This window comes from Seriola aureovittata, chromosome 21 (assembly GCF_021018895.1).
Source record: "Seriola aureovittata isolate HTS-2021-v1 ecotype China chromosome 21, ASM2101889v1, whole genome shotgun sequence".
Lineage (NCBI taxonomy): Eukaryota > Metazoa > Chordata > Actinopteri > Carangiformes > Carangidae > Seriola > Seriola aureovittata.
Window position 1 is genome coordinate 9525143 of NC_079384.1, and position 17980 is coordinate 9543122.

The window sequence follows — 17980 nt, forward strand, 5'->3', positions numbered from 1 at the left end:
AATATCCTGTTGATCCAAAAATTCTCGATTTCACACTTCAGTTTTTTGTACAGATTGAATAAATGAGAAGTTTTGTTTTTGAGATTAGCTGTTTTCCCTCTGTTTTCTTTTTTTTCAAAGCAAACCTAAGTCCAAGTTATGTTTTTTCATTTGTTTATTTCAATTTATAAATGGTTATTTTGGTTTCCTAGACCTTGATGTTGGCAAGCAGTTGTTTTGCAAAGAAATATTTGACTTAGACAGATGTGACAGTATCGGGGTATTGGATGCTGGACATTTGTTGGACCTAATTTGAATATATGAGATACACAACTATTTTCTCTTCTCTTCTCTTCTCAACCACCTGACAAAACAAAAATAAGGCTGCCAGAGTTTTCGGACACCTTTTATCTAAACACCAAAGGAAATATCCTCTGTGTGTTTAGTAAGCTCCCACTGTATAAGCTAATTATCGGCTTCTGGTTTTGATGGCTGTGTCATTTAGACTGTTTGGAGGAATATAACCAGACACACAATCCCAGAGTCTGTTCAGAGCTGTTTAAGTGGAGGCTTGTGTGTGCGTATGAACAGATTGTTTTGACAAGTTCAGAGGAGATATCACATTTTAATAGATGAGTTTAATCCTTACTTTAATCACAAGTAAATGAAGTTGTATATTGGCCTGGAGGGAGGCCACCAAATCTGATGGGGGAAGGTGAAATGTACACAGACAAGTTGGTCTGCATGGTTAAATCACACTCTTATCCTCAGCCCATAGACAGCGACCTATCATAAAGTTTGCCATGTCTTTTCAGCAAGGTTTTAAATAGTGAGACCTGATCAGAGTAATCCTAATGGACATAAAAAGAGATTAGCATAGCAACACCAGACAGAGAGGAGAGCAGTGTCTTCCATCTACCCTGCTGGCATGTCTGTATGTGTTATTGATGGCTTCATCACTATGCAGCTATCCATCCTCTAATTCCTCCTGTTCTCCATTTTTACTGTGTTCTTCTGTTCCCTTGGTATACATATCAGCCTTGTACTAGTAATTACATGTAAGACTTTGTTTTGCATTTCCCCCTTGCCACCCATGTTGGCCGTCCATGACAATAAACTACAAGATTTATTTGTTATTTACAATATGTACGATGTTAATTGCTCAAGGAAACCTCAGAGGTAATTATTTACTTTCTTCCTCCAGAGAATGTTCTTTTTTTTAATATTTCAGTGTGTTTGTTTGAATTAAATCACTTAGGCTACATGAATGCATTATGCATTTTATTATATGTAGTATTCTCTCTCTCTCTCTCTCTGCAGCAGGTTAAAACTTTTTTAACTCATCAAATGTTCTATTTGATTTATATTCTAGTATATTTGAAGAGAATATTGAGTGTCAAAAGAAAAAATTGAATTCTTTCATCTATATTTTAATTAGTCTTTTTTTTCTCTAAGAACATTTAGAGGAGAGTGAAGTGTTTTTCAGCCCCGAGTAGAGTCTGCAGGTCATACTCTCAGTCTGCAGGTAATGTACAACCTCTGCATAACAGAGGGTTGAGCAATAGCCTGTATGTAGCCTGAGAGGCGAAACCCAGGGCGATATAAAGTCAGTAAATAACTGCTGCAGTTAAGCTTATTCCTGCAAGGCACACACAGTATAAGGCAACCCAGATAAGCATATCAACACCCTTATCACCCCGTCTTTTGGCTCATCTGGATTACAACAGCTGGACATATTGTTCAGAGAGATTTAAGTGGATTATCCAGCTGAAGCTGTACAGGTGAGGAGAGAAAAAAATGCCCCACCCCCCAGTGGAAATTACACCCTAGCATTGAAACATTGTTGTTCAGCTGCAAAATAGTTAGGTTTGTTTCAATTCAAGATATCACAATGGAAGTTTGTTTTTATAAAGAAATATATTTGGTTGTGAAATTGTATTATCTGTTAAATAGACTCTAGAAAGAGAGGCCTGTTATAGTGAAAGCTAGGGCAGCGACAATGTGCGCGCGTGTGGCCATATGTGTGCATACACATGCATGCGTTTATTTCTCCGTCTTATTGTGTCTAACAACAATGCATGTGTGCTGCATGCTTCGCCTGATTGTGTGTTTATGTGTTTGTGCCTGTTCGAGCACTAATCCTTCTAACAGGGTTGTCGAAGAATAATTTAGTATTGGAATGGTTTGTATGCGTAATGCCATGTATTGCTCTGTGGCTGTGAAATAGTGTTACAGATTTAATAGAAAATCTAGCTTTAGGGGTGGTGTTAGCAAAAGAGAGAGAGACTTGAGGAATGAAAAGGGGGGGGCAACATACAAGTGAGCAAATTTTTTCTAGCCCAGGGAAATGTCATAAAAGAAGATAATATTGAAATTAGGAGTGCGATTTTAATAATATCTAGTAAAAGGGTGATAAGAATGAGTGGATATGTGTGGGAATGGGAGAGTGGGACACACAGACAGGCACACACATACAGCACACGCACAGAACGACACACACATTTAGCAAAGAGTCATCAGTATCTACAGTTCAGCAGGGGTCCTCACAAACATAACATAATATAATATAATGTGCACAATAACATTTCCCTGATGCATTACATGTATCATTTAGCAGACAATGTCCACACTAGTGACCCAGTAGATGTGTCGCCAGCAAGGCACTACTGCTTGTTCTGTGCACATAAAAACATTTACTTAATTTCTCTCCCACGCGATAAAACGGAAAGACTACATTTACAATGCTAGTGTGTGTGTTGTAAGAAGATTGTTGCAACTAGGATGTGTTGTCAATAGCAAGAGCTAAGACAGAATAAGCCATTTATTTACTTTTCTGTCCTTCAATTGCCGACTTTCCTTCCTTTCAACCCTCTGGAGGTACCGGTGACAAGAAATGCCTGTGAGCGCTTCCAAGTGAATTGAGATTGGTGACACAGGTGTCACAGAAAGTAAATGCAGCATGACAGAAGGGTGGTATCCAAACACAGTGATGTAGCTGTAAATTAAACATGGGTAAAAGAGTATAAAACCTTCAATTACAGAGGAATCCGGGTCAAAAAGTGCAAGTAAATAAGCTGCCATTACTCATTTTTAAACCTGTTCAATCCAATTGCAATATGTGAAAAGACACGGAATACAACCAGGAGATCCTGCAGAACCTGTTACATGTTGAAAATAGAGCCATTAAAAAGGCCATTGAAAAAATGGTTCATCTCTAAAACACTTCAATGGAATTTAAACAGAATGCTTGGCGTCCTTTTACCTGCAAAACTGTTCTGTGTTCTGTTATCAGCTGCTTCAGCAATAAACTTTACCAGGAAAAAAAAAGAATCCACAAGCCTTTGCTCCATGAAATTAACTTTAATTCGTCTCCATTACATCCTCACATTTGCATCCTGAGCAGAATGCCGACAATGGGCCGACTCAGGACCGCTAAAGACCGGTGTCTGCTTGCAGGGTGCCGCTGATTTTTCCCGAGCTGAGCTGTAATTGCCAAGATTATACTTTTTACAATTTCATGGTTTCAGATTTTTATTAAACTGTGTATTTAATCTTACAATGCATGAAATTAATGCAGTGAAATTTTGTTGATTTATAATCAGAAGCTAGCAAGTGATGCTGGCTGCGGGTTGTACTTTCCACCCAGATTGTGGAGGTTGAGAAAAATCGCTTATTTCTGTTATGTATTTATTTTATTTTTTTTCAAAGCAAGTGTCATAACCAATTTCAAACTAATGTTTTGAGATGGATTAACTTCCACATTGGTGTACCTTAATTTGTCGGAGGGAGAAAACTGCCAACCGTGCTTACCCCAAACATCTTTACACTCAGTGTCAGTGTAAATGTGTTTGGTTCCACTCAGTTATGGCGGCGTCGCTAAAGTCCACAACACTCACACCAGCAAGCAAATTTATCAGAAGAGAAAACAAACACCAACATAAACATAAATGAGTAAAAACAACTTTGGTTTGGTTTTTCTATGTTTAACATATTCTAGTCAACATTCATCTGTTTAAAAACGTCCCTTCAGACTGTATGCTCTGTCGTTGAATTATCTCAGGATAAACAGTTTACATTCGCTCCTTCTGTTCTCCATCTATCTACGGTTGTTCGCCCTGAATCCCTTTTTCCTTCCCTCGCCAAGAGCTGAAGTAGCAGGCAGATATAATGATTACTTTTCAGTCCATAGCTTGTACCTGACTGACACCCAAACGGTGTCTCCACATTCAGTTAAGCTAATGTCCTGTAAAAATTCTATTAATGCGCCGCCACAATGCTCATATTCTCTCTATTCTCTCCTAATATCCTCTTTATTCTTTATTTCTATCACCCTCTCATTCAGCCCGCTCTTTCTCACCCCACTTTCCTATGCTATTTTTCTCATTCTTCTCACTGTCTAATTGCTATTTTTGCCTCTTTTTCCTCTGACAATCTTGATGTTGCTGCAACCACATTCGTGGCTTCATGCAGGTTCTGCCTGTACGCTTTAACACATGGGTCAATTTAATCAGGTGCTGCCGAGTGCAGTATTCAGTCACACATCCTATAAAGTGAGGTCACTGTGAAAAGAGCCCATTTATATTAGACCTTCTATGGAATTAAATTAGATACAGATCAGTTACACAAGGTGTAGGCACTTTCTCTCTCCTTCTTCTTTACCTGCACTTTGTTTTTTTACTCATTTTGCAAGACAGCAGCAGAAAAACCCGAGGAGAGATAGCAAGGAATGAATTTCCCCTAATGAATTCCATTTTCTATCCCATTTTTCATATAAAGAAACCAATTTCATTGAATTTCCCCGTTTATTTAACATCAGCGAATCACAGCGAGGCATTTGACACGGTTTCCATGGTAGCACAGAAGGCCATGACCCAATTTTATGTCTGGCAGATCAGATATGAGATAGTTCAGAGTGTGTGTGTCTGTGCGTGTGTGTGTTTATATTGTTGAATGTGTGCAGATGTAGGGAAAATATGATTTTCAAGCAAACACACACACACGTATGTACACATGCCCACACACAAGCAAGCAAACACAATCCAGCCTGCTGCCTCAACTTTTCTGTCTCTCCAAATCTCTGCCTTTATCTCTCATTTCTAACTTTTCTCATCCTGACTATTCTCTCTCTCTCTCTCTCTCTCGCTCTTTCTCTCTCTCTCTCTCTCTCTATCTCACTCACTCACTCACTCACTCATTCACTCACTCACTCACTCACTCTCACACACACACACACACACACACACACACACACACACACACACATATACAACATAGGTTTGTGGGTTCATTTGTGATGGTGACACAGAACAAGCTTTTGGCTCTTTCTCCACTTACATTCTAATGTTTTACACAAATTAACACACACGTGCACACAGAAAACTATATCATAGGCTGAAAACCTGCAATGCTTACTAATGTGCTGAAGGATGGTTTTGTGCTGTCTCCCTCTCACACACACACACACACGCGCATACAATAGTTTTTTTTATTTTTTTTATTTATTAATAATTCAGTGTGCAGGGCCCAGTAATGGGTCTCTTATGATTTGGAGCTGCACAGAGTCAAGTGGTTAAACTTTTTGTTTCTCTAGTGTTGTTTTCCCCCTATCTCACCTGTTATAATCATTTCCAGTAAACTTAAAAAATTACAGGTTAAAGCTGTGCATTTCATACATTAGTTTCTGAAAGCGATTATACATATGAATGAGCGCGTGAATTTTAGTAGATAAAAAGACTTAAAACTAATACCAAAGTGCCACTTGACATCTGTAAAATCCAGCAGTAGATTCAATCACAGCTTTGGCGTTAGTGTAATGTTTTAATATTGAGATACAAATGCAAATGGTTGAAAACTTTTGCCACGTTTTGCAGCAGTTCGCGGTTTTCAATGACACCGTCAATAAAGCCAATGAAGTCAAGCAATAAAGTCAGGAAGTATCTTTGAAACTCAGATGTTTATCTGATTCTCCGGCTGCTTTCTCTTTCTTCTTTTGAAACTTCTTTGACCCCCTCGTCCTTCTCCAATACAACTCCTCCTGGGTTTGTATTGATCGAGAGATATGCATCGCTTGAAAATATACAGCTGACAGTTTCCATTCAAATTATGTCTCGTCTCCCTGTTTGTCTTTCCGTCTCTCTCCCTCTCTCTTTCTCTATGTCTTTCAATATTCCCCTCATTCCCTCGCTTCACTGGCCACAGTTGACTGTGTTAAATGACTCAGGTTTTCTTCCATCTGTACCGTCTGTCTTATTAAAATGTTTACTTTTATTTATTCTGAAGGTTTTTTTTTTTGTGAAAATCATGCAGATGAAAATGTCATTTCTTGGCAGACCAGCTCTCTCTCTCTCTCTCTCTCTCTCTCTGAAATGTTGATTTTATTTTGTATTTCATTTATTGTATCCCAGTTATTGCATCCCATGTATTGATATAGAGAAGGCAAACAGATTAGCCTCCATATCTGGTCTAGCTTACTTGATTTAATTTTACTGAAATCCACATGCTTTTTACTCTCTCTCTTTTACTGTTTGTGTTGCTTTTCTATCTAATTGCCCTTGACCTCAGCTACAACCTACACATAATTTTGAGGTATATACTTATACTCCTGAACTTGAAGAGGAGCAGAGAGTTCTCTTTGGACTCTGTTTTCTTTTCTTTTACTAATAAAGTTCAATCCAGGACCAAACCATTTATCTCTCTATTGAATCATCATCTCTGTTTCATCTCTGGAACTCTGGGCTTTGTGTCTTTCTATCTAACTGTTAGGTTAATACAGTTACTTTTACTTTGTTCCCAGGAACGTTATTGGTGGAGAACATGCAGATAAATGGCGTGGCAGAGGGTCCGGATCGTACCATCTCTCTTTCTCTAAGGGATAACCACGACTACTGGGTGATTCTTGACTCCTCCAAACAGGCCCTTTACCTCAACAGCACCGGACGGGTTCTGGATAGAGATGTGAGGCAACAGAACTATTTTATTTTAGTCTCGCCTTTGCTCATACTGTACTCATTCTTTGTTCTGTCAGTTTTACTCATTAATACTATTTTGTTCTGCTTGGTTTAGCTCCTTAGTCTGAGATAGAGATAGAAAGTGAAATCTTAATGAATCTGGTGTCCCTAATCACACAGGCACAGGTCCCGCTGCCGAATCTAAAACTATGACCACATGTAACGTCATGCTGTTTCAACAGATGAAGACAATACTTCCTTATTTCTTTGGTTCTTGTTTATCTTTTTTTCACTTGACTACAGATGATAAATATGGTGGAAGCAGATTTCCATTTTTTCACTTTTTCCAGCATTTGCTGTTGTGAGAATCTGAATCAGCCTCCTGCTGTTTTGCTCTGTAAAGTAATCCAGCAGATGTTTTTCAATTTCTCATTTGGCACAAAAAGTATAATACAAGAAGCTGGCAGTCGTCTGCGTGTTAGTTTCATTTTTTTTCTTTTACTTTCTAGTGAATTATTTATTAACCTGTACGACTACTGTACCTTTAAAATTCTAATAATCTCTACCTGTCCCTCTGCTCCTCTCTGTCCCAGCCCCCCTCATATATTCAGTCCATTGTGGTTCAGGTTCAGTGCACCAACGAGCTGATAGGCACGGTGATCTTACATGAGGTCCGCATCGTTGTTCGAGACCGCAACGACAATGCGCCACATTTCCAGCAGCCAAGATACTATGTAGCCGTCAGTGAGGTAAAACACACACAAAATCACACACAAACACACACACACACACACACACACACACACACACATACACACACACACACACAGTGTCACACATATAAACATACACAATCTATTGCGCCCATCCTGCACTGCTGCTGCGGTCATGAGTGTGAGACTATACCAAGCTTTTTAGCCGTGCTGCCCTTCGGGGGCCACGTGTTACATGCTGCTCCCTGAACATGTAGCCTGGCAGTGGTGGACATTGCAATGTGTTTTAAATAAAAACCCCATTAAGCAGTATTGTACATGGCATTTTGCTGTCAGACTAAAGGCAGAAAGCTGAGTTTTTGGGCAGCTGTGGAAAGGATCTAAATCTGTTATTCGGAGGCTTCCAGAATAGTCTTTACAATGCCAGTCGCACAGTTTGTGCGTCCTCCCATGAGGCAGGGAGGCAGAATTTAACTACAAGAGGTTCAAACTTAAACTGGACAAGGATACATGTAGCCTACTGCCAGCACAGGCAGACCCAGTAGAATATCTTATTATACACTTTTCCACAGCCTGTCCAATTCAATCTTCTCAAACTCTCTCTTTTCCTTTCTTGGCCTCTCCTCTGTTTTCGCAGCTTTCCTCCCTCCCCCACCCACCCCTTACTTCCATGCCCCTACACAACTTCTTGCTCTTCATTATGTCACCTACCCTCAACCTCCCCACCTTTCCTCTGCCACACTCTATATATTTCTGGTTTCCTTTCCTCCTCCTCCTCCTCCTCCAACCCACCACCTCTTACAGCGCTCCAGTTTCTCGTTATTCCTACTAAAATGATTCCTTCAGTTCACTTCAATGACCGCCATACAATTTAGGAGCTGCATCGTAAAAAAAAAAAAGATTTAAAATATGATTCCTCTGCCAGGCCAAGGTAAATGTAGTCAGTTTAGAGGCAATAATTTAAGAAAAAAGTGAATAAATTTATTCCGATGTTGGCAATAATTTAAAAGCAGAAGCAGATTTATTCATATATGAGTGCAAGTCTGCTCATTAGGCAGACAGCTATTGTCTGATTCACTTCTGTTGCCCCCAGAACTCCCACCACCTAATGCAGTAAATTTAATATTGAGAGAGTAATTCAGGAGTTCATCCAGCTTTATTCACATTAAACCTGCTTTTAGTTGTCTATAACTAAGCATTTTTAAGTGCAAGAAAGTTAGGCAGACAGATTATGACACACAGAGAGGCAATATGGTTATTTATGAGAATGTCTAGGACACAATTTATGAGCTCACTGTGAAAGTTCTCGGGTACAAGGTGATCCCTGTGGCTGATTTCATGAGCTGGAGCCAGTGCCTGAGTGTGGAGTTGTTTCATTAGAGCCGTATCCAAAAGCGACAGCGTAAGACGTTCTGAAGACCATTGTTAAATCAGTGGGAGGCAGAGATAACCCCGTTGAGGGAAATGATGTAACAAATCACTGGTGCAGCAGCTAAATTAAACTTAATCTCAAATGTTTCTCGTTCTGTCTGGAGATTAGACTTCTGTTTTGACACCTAATCACAGATCCCAAGGCACATGGCTGAAAAAATACAGCACAGCAATTTATGCTTGGCAAAGTTGTTCCTTTCATGTGCTGTGGAAAGTGTTTAACTCTCAGACTGAGAATTTCTCTCAGAAAAACTTAAATCAAACTGAACATCTTTCTGAATATCAAGCATCTCTTTTGGCTACTAGAAAGTGAGTCACTATATCTTGTTGCACATGTGCAAATTGAAATGAAGAAATGAAAGTCAGAGTTATGGTAAACAAAGGCCAATGTGGCATTTATGATGTGTACTGTATGGACATTTAAGCTACTGAAAACATGTCATATACACTAGGTATATTATACATACTACATACATGCAGTCAAGACCATAAGTATTCAGACAGCCTCAGCACATTCTATTTGAAGTAAAATAATGGACATAACATTAAAGTGCCAGTAGATATATTACAATGTTAAAATAAAACTGTAAAATAGATGGTATAGCCCTTTTAACACATACCTTGCAACCAAGTTGCAAGGGTTCAAAAGTAATTGGACATTTGGCCACTAAATGCCCAAGAGCTCACATGTGGCGTAGAGTTGATTGAGAGTTGAGAGTTTCCATTTAGATTAAGGTGGAGTTGTCTGAGGAGTGAAGAGGTGACCATGCAAGAGAGGGAGATAATAAGAAGGCTAAAAAAAGCAACAAAGCATCTATCAAAGAGATGTCAAAGGTAGTTGATTTGTCAAAATCAACACTTGGGTACATTCTATTAAAAGCAAGTGAGCACAGAAAAACTATAATGTGGCAAATGACCTGGTAGGTGTGTTGTGGGTGAGCAGAAAAATTATTTGCTTGAGGAAAAACCCCTTTATGACTGCACAGCAAGTCAAGAATGCACTGCAGGATGTTAGGCGAACATGTTTCCCTCATAGTGACCGAGAGAAGACTTCATGACTACAACCTAAACGGATTCACCACAAGATGCAAAGCCGTGGTAAACCTCAAAAACAGAAAGGCCAGGCTGCAGTTCAGAAAAACACACAAAAAAAAGTCATGGAACAAAGTTCTATGGACTGATGAAACAAAAATCAACCTCTATGTGTGGAAAAGCTCATGGAGCAAAGCCGCCACCTCATCTGTCAGACATGGCGGTAGTTATGGATTGGACATTTATGGCTGCCAGTGGAACAGGCACACTGGCATTTATTTATGATTTCACTGTTGATGGAAGCAATAGGATGAATGTGCAGGTGTACAGGGGCATTTAGAGCACTCAGATTCAGAGAAATCCATCAAAACACATTGGACAACGTTTATTTATTCAGAAGGACAATGATCATAAACATACGGCCAAAGCAGCCAAAGAGCTTCTCAGGGTGATGACATGGAATATCCTCGACTGGCCGAGTCAGTCATTGGATCTCTAATAAAACTGAGCTGCATTCCACCTGATGAAGATCAGACCAAACACAGAGAGTCAAAGTCAAAGACTTAAGGCAATCATTCACTGCAAACGATTTTCCACAAAATATTAAATATGTTTGACTTCATCTGTCCAGTTACTTTTCAACCCATACACCTTCAGGACCATGTGTTAAAAGGTCTATAGTTCCCTCACAGTTCTTTTTATATTGATGTAAACCTGCTCAAATTATAGCTTAGACTTGGCACTTTAATGTAATATCAATTATTCTATGTCAGAGTGAATGTATTGAAGCAAAAAACCTGAAGAACAAAAAAATTGTATGACTGTACTTATGGTCTAGACTGTATATAGTCCTGACAACTTTCCAAAATATATTGTAGCGACCCTGCAGTAATGTTCCTGTATGATGTTGTACATGTTCAGATGTTCTGTGTAAATGCCAGGTCTGTGGGTGTGGAACAGGTAGGGGAGGGGTGCGAGTGCATGAGGTATGAGAGTATGCGCGTGCAGGAGAGTGAGAGAGAGCTAGAGAGAAGGAGAACTTTGTTGTTGAGTTGGAGCACAGTTAATGCCGGTGAGTTTGTTGTTTTGGCGTGGTTACGGCCGACAGTAACCCATCCTGTTCGGTAATAAAACGGTTAAATTGGATAATGCTTCGCTTGTCCTTCCTACACGTCCTGGTGGACGCTACAGTATCATGTTTTCTTTTTTCATCTGCAAGTTTAGTTTGTTTCAACCTGAAATAAACATGGGCTATCTACAGTGTGAGATATGATAGCTGGCTTCAGCTAATGAAACATTGGTTAACTAAAAAGAGCTTACCATATCATATTTAAATTATTTTATAGCTAAGCCTTATGTTCTGTTGCTGTGCCACCATCAATTGTGCATATCTGACTCAAAGTTTTTTGTTGCTCCAGCTGCTGAAATGACACATTTTGCAAGGTCATGGGCGAAACAGCTAATGCTACAGTAACAGTTGCTAATGTACCTAGTGTAACATCAGTTAGCTACAAATTAGCCTTCAGTAGCACTGGTGCTGACATTTATAATTGAAAGAAACTATTCAACATAAAAAAGTCTTAATATACAATTTGAATTAGCTTGAACTTAAAATGCACATTAGGAACAAGCAATTGGCAAACATGAACATTGTGATGATTATGTGAGTGTGATGGCTCATTGCATTAAAAAATGCTCCATCTCAGCTACATGCAGCTCAGCTCTACTGTTGTCATAACTACTCATTAATTTAGTTAATTTTATACTGTGAAAAGAGTAGGTGTAATAAGCTATGGCTAATCTATTTTGACAGTGACTCATTATTTTATAACCATGAGCATTTGGGTCCAATCTGTTTCTGTTTTTATTATTATTTTATTTCCCTGAAATCAAAGGGAAAAGTAAAGATGTCAATGTTCTCTTTTGGCTTTTAAGTGACAAGCACTCTTAACATATTGTGCATAATTTTCTATCACCCAATTTTCCACTTTTATCTAAAACTTTTATTAGACGGGGCAATGAGGTGTAGCAAATATTCACGGTGGTGAGATGGAAAAAGACTGAGGCACAGACTATAGACAGAACGTTGGATGCTGTCTGTGTTTCGTTTTATTTCCAGTGCAAATGGATGTGCACAAACAGCTGCACGCCGATTTTCCTTCTCAAGCCCCATTTGAGCACAGTAAACATAAAACTGCAAGTCATTTTCTGTTTGTTTTGTAGAGACAGTGGGGTACCAAGATCCCGTATGGCCAAATGCTTGTGAACACACCAAGGGTAGTTGCGAGAGATAAGACACAACACTGTAGGACAGGAGCTGTTTAATGTCTCTGTGTCTGACAACATGTAGTGTGAGCTTGTAGACATAGACTGAAATTCTCTGTCTTTGTTGCGTTCTCAGCTGACACCAGTAGGAACCACCATCTTCTCTGGTTTCTGGGGGAACAATGGGGCGACAGACATCGATGACGGTCCCAATGGACAGATAGAGTACACGATCCAGTACAACCCAAAAGACCCGGTAGGTTATCCATCTGCCTGCTGCACTCTTCCAAGTGTAATGTAGCCGTTTAGAAACTCATCATGTAGGCTGATGGTTTAGCACTAGAATTTGGTTTCATAACATTTATATGAGAGCAAAGATTGAGCCAAACTCAACCAAAATTCACAATAAAAGCCTGTATGTTTACATATTTATTTGTTTTATTGTTTAAAATTGATATCAGTAGAACACCCAGCAATTCCTCACTGCTGTGTGTCTATGGGTTGATAATCAACCCATGCCTTGAAATCAAAAACATTGCCCACATAATGTTTTATGAGCCATTAGATTCCATTTCCGAAATATTGTAAAGATATAAATGTTTTGAGGTGTCAAAGTCAGATGGTGTGAAGAGTAAACCACTTCTCCCTGTCTTAAAGTTTAGTTGATTGACATATTTTGCATAAGTTAAAACTGAGCTCAGTAACAGATGCACTGGGGATTTGTTGCACAATGAAGAGTCAATTATTACTGATGATTGTATCATTTACTTGCTTCGTGAGATTAGATACAACACGCTTTCCTTAATCTCTTATTTCCTGTTTTCCCAAGAAGCTTTATTAATATGATAAGTTGATGGAGATATAATGAGAACATAGAGAGTTTTAGTCTTCAAGTATCCGTACAAATATCATGTTACTATCAGAATCTCTTTTTAATTTTTTTTTTTTTTACCTCTTTGCTTAATTTTTACTGTAGATTCCTATTGACTCCTTTCTGCTTGTATCTCCTATGTTTGTTCTTCTCTGTTTAGATGTGAAGCTTCTATGTTCATTGCAACTCAGCATAATAATAAAATCATCCTCTTGGCATTTCCTGCTCTATCTTCTATAGTCCTCCCACTGTTATTACATATTTCAACTTGTCTGAAGTCTAAGAAAGTGAAAAATGTACAATTGACCCTGTCACTGACTCACTGTGTTTGTGTTTGTGATATATGTATGTGTGTTTCAGACAGCCAACAGAACCTTTGACATCCCCTTGACACTGTTTGGCTCTGTCGTTCTAAGAGAAAGACTTAACTACGAGGAGATAACACGGTACCTGGTCATCATACAGGCGAATGTAAGTTGTGTTTGTTTTTTTTTTATATTTGTCTGTTTGTGTGCCATGTAGCTACCAAAAACCAATTCTGAGGATGATATTGTATTTTTCCATATAATAGATATAAGAATGAAACAGGTAAGGTTTTCATCAGTGAGAGTTAAGTCTGCAGTATAGCGTTATTATTTCTTAGGTACATTATTATTATTATGGTAACATCACTGTTACACAGATTGCTCTGTTGGGTCAGCCTTAAGGGAACCGTAAGCGCATCCTAGATTATCACTAATGTCTTTGTTAATGTAATTGTTCCCCTCCTTTTATTTCACAGCACTCTATATGTTTTATTCAAGTGGTCTACAATATAGTTAAATTCCTTCAACATGCAAAAGAGACTCATGGGGGACGTTGGGAGAACTTTTGAAGGATCTAAAGTGAGGCATGACAGAAAATTACTTAAGTAGCTGATTGCACCATTAAGGTTTGTGTTGTGACAGGAAAACCTTGCTTACAAATCCTTTGGTTCTCAACAAAGTATTCTGGCAAATATTCATATGTCTCAAGGCCCATTTACCCTGAAAGCATTATTAAAAGTCAACAGTACACTGAAAGATTAATGTGTTTCTGACTGCTTGAAAGCCTGACATATTCACTGTTCATCTGGATACAATATTAAGGGTGTTTTGAGTGGCTGTGGATTTGCTGAATAGAAATTCTCAGAAAGGCTTGTGTAAGAGACATGTGCCAGGAGGTAAAAGAACTGCTTGGAATATGGCTGACCTTTTCAGGGGATACTGAAATTTTATGTGAGAAAAAAAAAAAAAAAGCACTGATTGACTGAGCCACATGAACTTATAACCTTATCAAAATACGTTATCTAAAATAACAGAGTGATCATATCTTTTTAATGAGGTTTTTATATTTTATCACGTCTTACGTTTTACAGCTGTAGGAGAAAAGAATAGAGCAACATTTCCTTGTCTTTCTTGTGCTGTCAGGTGATTGACAGTGAGAAGAGCAATATGTAAATGCGATGACAGAGAAACACTCAATCCAGGTGTAATTAAATAACAGTAAAAGAGAAATTTCAACAATACTTAATAAAGGTTTATTACCCCTTATCTTGTTTGGTTAATTTTCAAGCTTGTGAGGAAAAAAATGGTTAGTGGCAGAAAATTGCTTCTTTTAAAAAGAGGAACACAAGTGCTGATATATCCAGCTACGTTGTGTGATATGCAGACACCAACAGGAATAATGTGAAGGACACGGGGATCTAGATGACTTGCACAGACTTGAAATAGCTGATATTTTCTAAGATGGGTTTTTTTCCCTGTGGGGGTGGACATGTGATTGTTGCATCGATTATTTACTGTGAGTTTCCAGTTGATTCCCTGATTTGGCTATTTTGTTCTGAGAGCTCCACAAAATAAAAAATAAAAAACACAGCTTTGTGTATATCTGGATTATCTTGAAATAAAAACTGAAAGCACAGCGGTTATATTGACCATTCAGATGAATAGGCCTGTTAAGTGTTTTTTGTGAATTTGCTGAGCAGCTTCCTTTGTAATTGGATGGTGGAAACGCCACCAAAAGTTGACAATGGCACTAGATGTTTAGATGTATACAAAAAAAGAGTGATTGCGCATCCATGCCTAAGCAGAAATAAAAGTTTGTGAATAGCTTTACTTTTTGTGTTTGACTAGGACTAGTATTGTTGATCTTTCACAGGGTCTCACTGAAACCCTGCTATGTCAGCTTAAGGTCTCTGAAGGTCTTCTTCTGAATAAAAACTTAATAGAGTGTACAAGCATCCATTTTTCATTCTGTGTGTTTCAAGGTCATATATTTTGGTGCAGGTTTGTTTTTTTTTTTTGTTTTTTTTTCAAGAGATCCTTGCCCAATACAAATATTTTCAGTGGAATGTATTACTGGCAACAAAATGTGGTACCACCTGGTGTAGTGTTTATTCTTATAAAATAACAAAAGCTGCCTGTATTTTTTTTCGTGAGAATATACTTTTTTTTTTTCATCTGAAAGATTAAGGCCTACATAATAGAAGGATTTTGAATGAGTTGATTGTGTATTTCTGGGAGCCTTGAAACATGTTGTGTGTGTTCCATAATACAAATGATTGTCCAGAGGTTTAATTGTAGTAGTGTGCTGCACTACTAAGGTGTGCTAGGGAATAATCTGTTACACCTGAGCATGTGTTTAGCAACTGGATTAGCTACAATTAACACACTGTGCATGTATCATGTAGGGGTAATTTTCTTAAATGACACCAGTGAGACTAAGCTGTTGGAGTATGGACAGAAACAGGAGTGGGAGTACCGCGATTGTGAGTGAAGGTGTTATCTTGTGTTATTTCATTTATAAGTAAAATACTTTCACGCTGTCTATTTAATCCATTGCTCCTATGCCCTAAAAAAAGAAAGCCACTCACTCACTTTATGCAACTCATTGGCACAGCAACAGATGGAGGTGAGTGGGAGCACTGCGATGTTAATTTGTAACGCAAACTTCATACTTTATTTGAGTTTATTTCATCCTGTGGTTAGAACAGTTTGCAAAAATAGCTCATGCCAGTTCATTTGTTTTTAAAAGAAAAACTTTGAGTGAGTTCAAATCAATCACTGATTATGATTGAGGACACTTGTTTAAAATGTGTAAAAGCCTTCATACAACATTGTTAATGAAATACATCCTATACATTATAATGTAACGAACAGAACAGTTTCTCTTTACCGTGCCTGGGCTGAAAGAGTTATAAATGCTTTAGAAATGTGTTTAGTTGCTTTTGATGAGGTATAAATAGACATGAAGATGGAGAGTGCAGTAGACACCAGCCTTTGAAGGTATTGAGAGCTCCCGGCTTTGTTGATTTCCTGAAAATATTCAGCAGGACTGTGATCACTTTTTATTCAATGCTTGAAGATGAAGATACACAAATATTGAAATATAAAAGTGCAAATAAGAAAGTGCTAAAAATGAAATTAAAACACTCTCTCTCTCTCTCTCTCTCTCTGTCTAGGATCGAGCTCCCTACCCCAGTGAGCGCCGTACAGCCACCACCACTCTGACTGTGGATGTACTGGATGGTGACGACTTGGGTCCAATGTTTCTACCCTGTACGCTTGTGGGAAACACCCGTGACTGTAGTCCCATCACGTACAAGGCTAATGTGCTGGAGCTGACGGAGCCGGTATGTGTGTGCCCTTTATGTAGATATATACTGTTTAGCAGTAGCAGTATGTGTGTGAGTCTGCGTGCCTGTTGTCTTCAGTTCACACTTTTATTTAGTGCACTTCACTGACGTCGCAGTGGTTATTGTTTTAAGATTAGATTAAGGTTAATAGTGAGAGCTAATCTCTATGGTCTTATTTATACACACTAATATTTAATGTTTATAATCAAAACTGATGCTTCTCTTTTTGACTTTAGTAATATCACACACTATTTGTCACCAAATAATTTCTCAGTCCCCTTGACATCCATTGAAACTTTACAAAGGGAAATCCAGCTTTACTCCGGCATCTCTTATATTACAGTAATAGACTGTGTGGCCAAGGATATCTGCTTTTTTCCAGACTTCTAAGCTTTCAATCAAGCTATAACGTGTCTCTAGGACACAGCAGTTAAAGATAGAAATATGAAACATTTATTTTTTTCAGCTTGACATTAAAAAACTTGTGGCGCCACTAATCAGCTGCTAAATAATGAGAAAAAAAGGCTAAAATCATCCACGTGGCCTCGGAAAATATGCACTCCTGTTAAGTGTGTGAATGCAGAAACAAGGTTGTCATAAGCAATTAGCATCATTTAAAACAAGAAAAGTGCTATTTTGATGATAAGAAGTCATTAGGCACCTAACCTGTAGAGTGTGAAACGTCATTAACAATGATATTTTTTTCAATTATATGACTATATTTATTACATTAGAGATGGTTTCTTGTTTTCTACTCACTAACTGAGACTGTTCTGGACAAAATGTTTTCCTGACGGATCAAAATGTGAATCTCTTATGTATGAACAAGTGTTACAAGAGTGAGTCTGCAACACTGTGGTATGTTTTTATGCTTACACAGCTGTATGTACCATATTGTATTTGTATCTCGGGCATTTAGCTGATGCTGTTATCCAAAGCGACTTGCAATACCACTTTGTAAATGAGACAAAGTTGCTGCAGGCAAAATCCTCAACTCTGACAAGTCAGCAGAGCATTCATCCCTTACCGCACACACACGCACACACACTCTTGATGGTGACAAGCTAGCAGTGCATTCATGCCTAAA

The 17980-nt window shown here is 38.4% G+C and overlaps 1 protein-coding gene across 2 annotated transcripts in view; it reads left to right on the top strand.

Annotated features, from left to right (window-relative positions):
• LOC130162246 (protocadherin-15-like) overlaps positions 1 to 17980 on the top strand; it is a 162871-nt gene that overhangs the window by 38244 nt on the left and 106647 nt on the right. For both annotated transcript variants that reach the window (XM_056365903.1, XM_056365902.1), the window contains 5 exons: positions 6773 to 6933; positions 7520 to 7675; positions 12504 to 12623; positions 13599 to 13709; positions 16720 to 16890. In XM_056365903.1, the coding sequence (XP_056221878.1) occupies positions 6773 to 6933; positions 7520 to 7675; positions 12504 to 12623; positions 13599 to 13709; positions 16720 to 16890 (719 nt within the window). The remainder of the gene's footprint in view (positions 1 to 6772; positions 6934 to 7519; positions 7676 to 12503; positions 12624 to 13598; positions 13710 to 16719; positions 16891 to 17980) is intronic.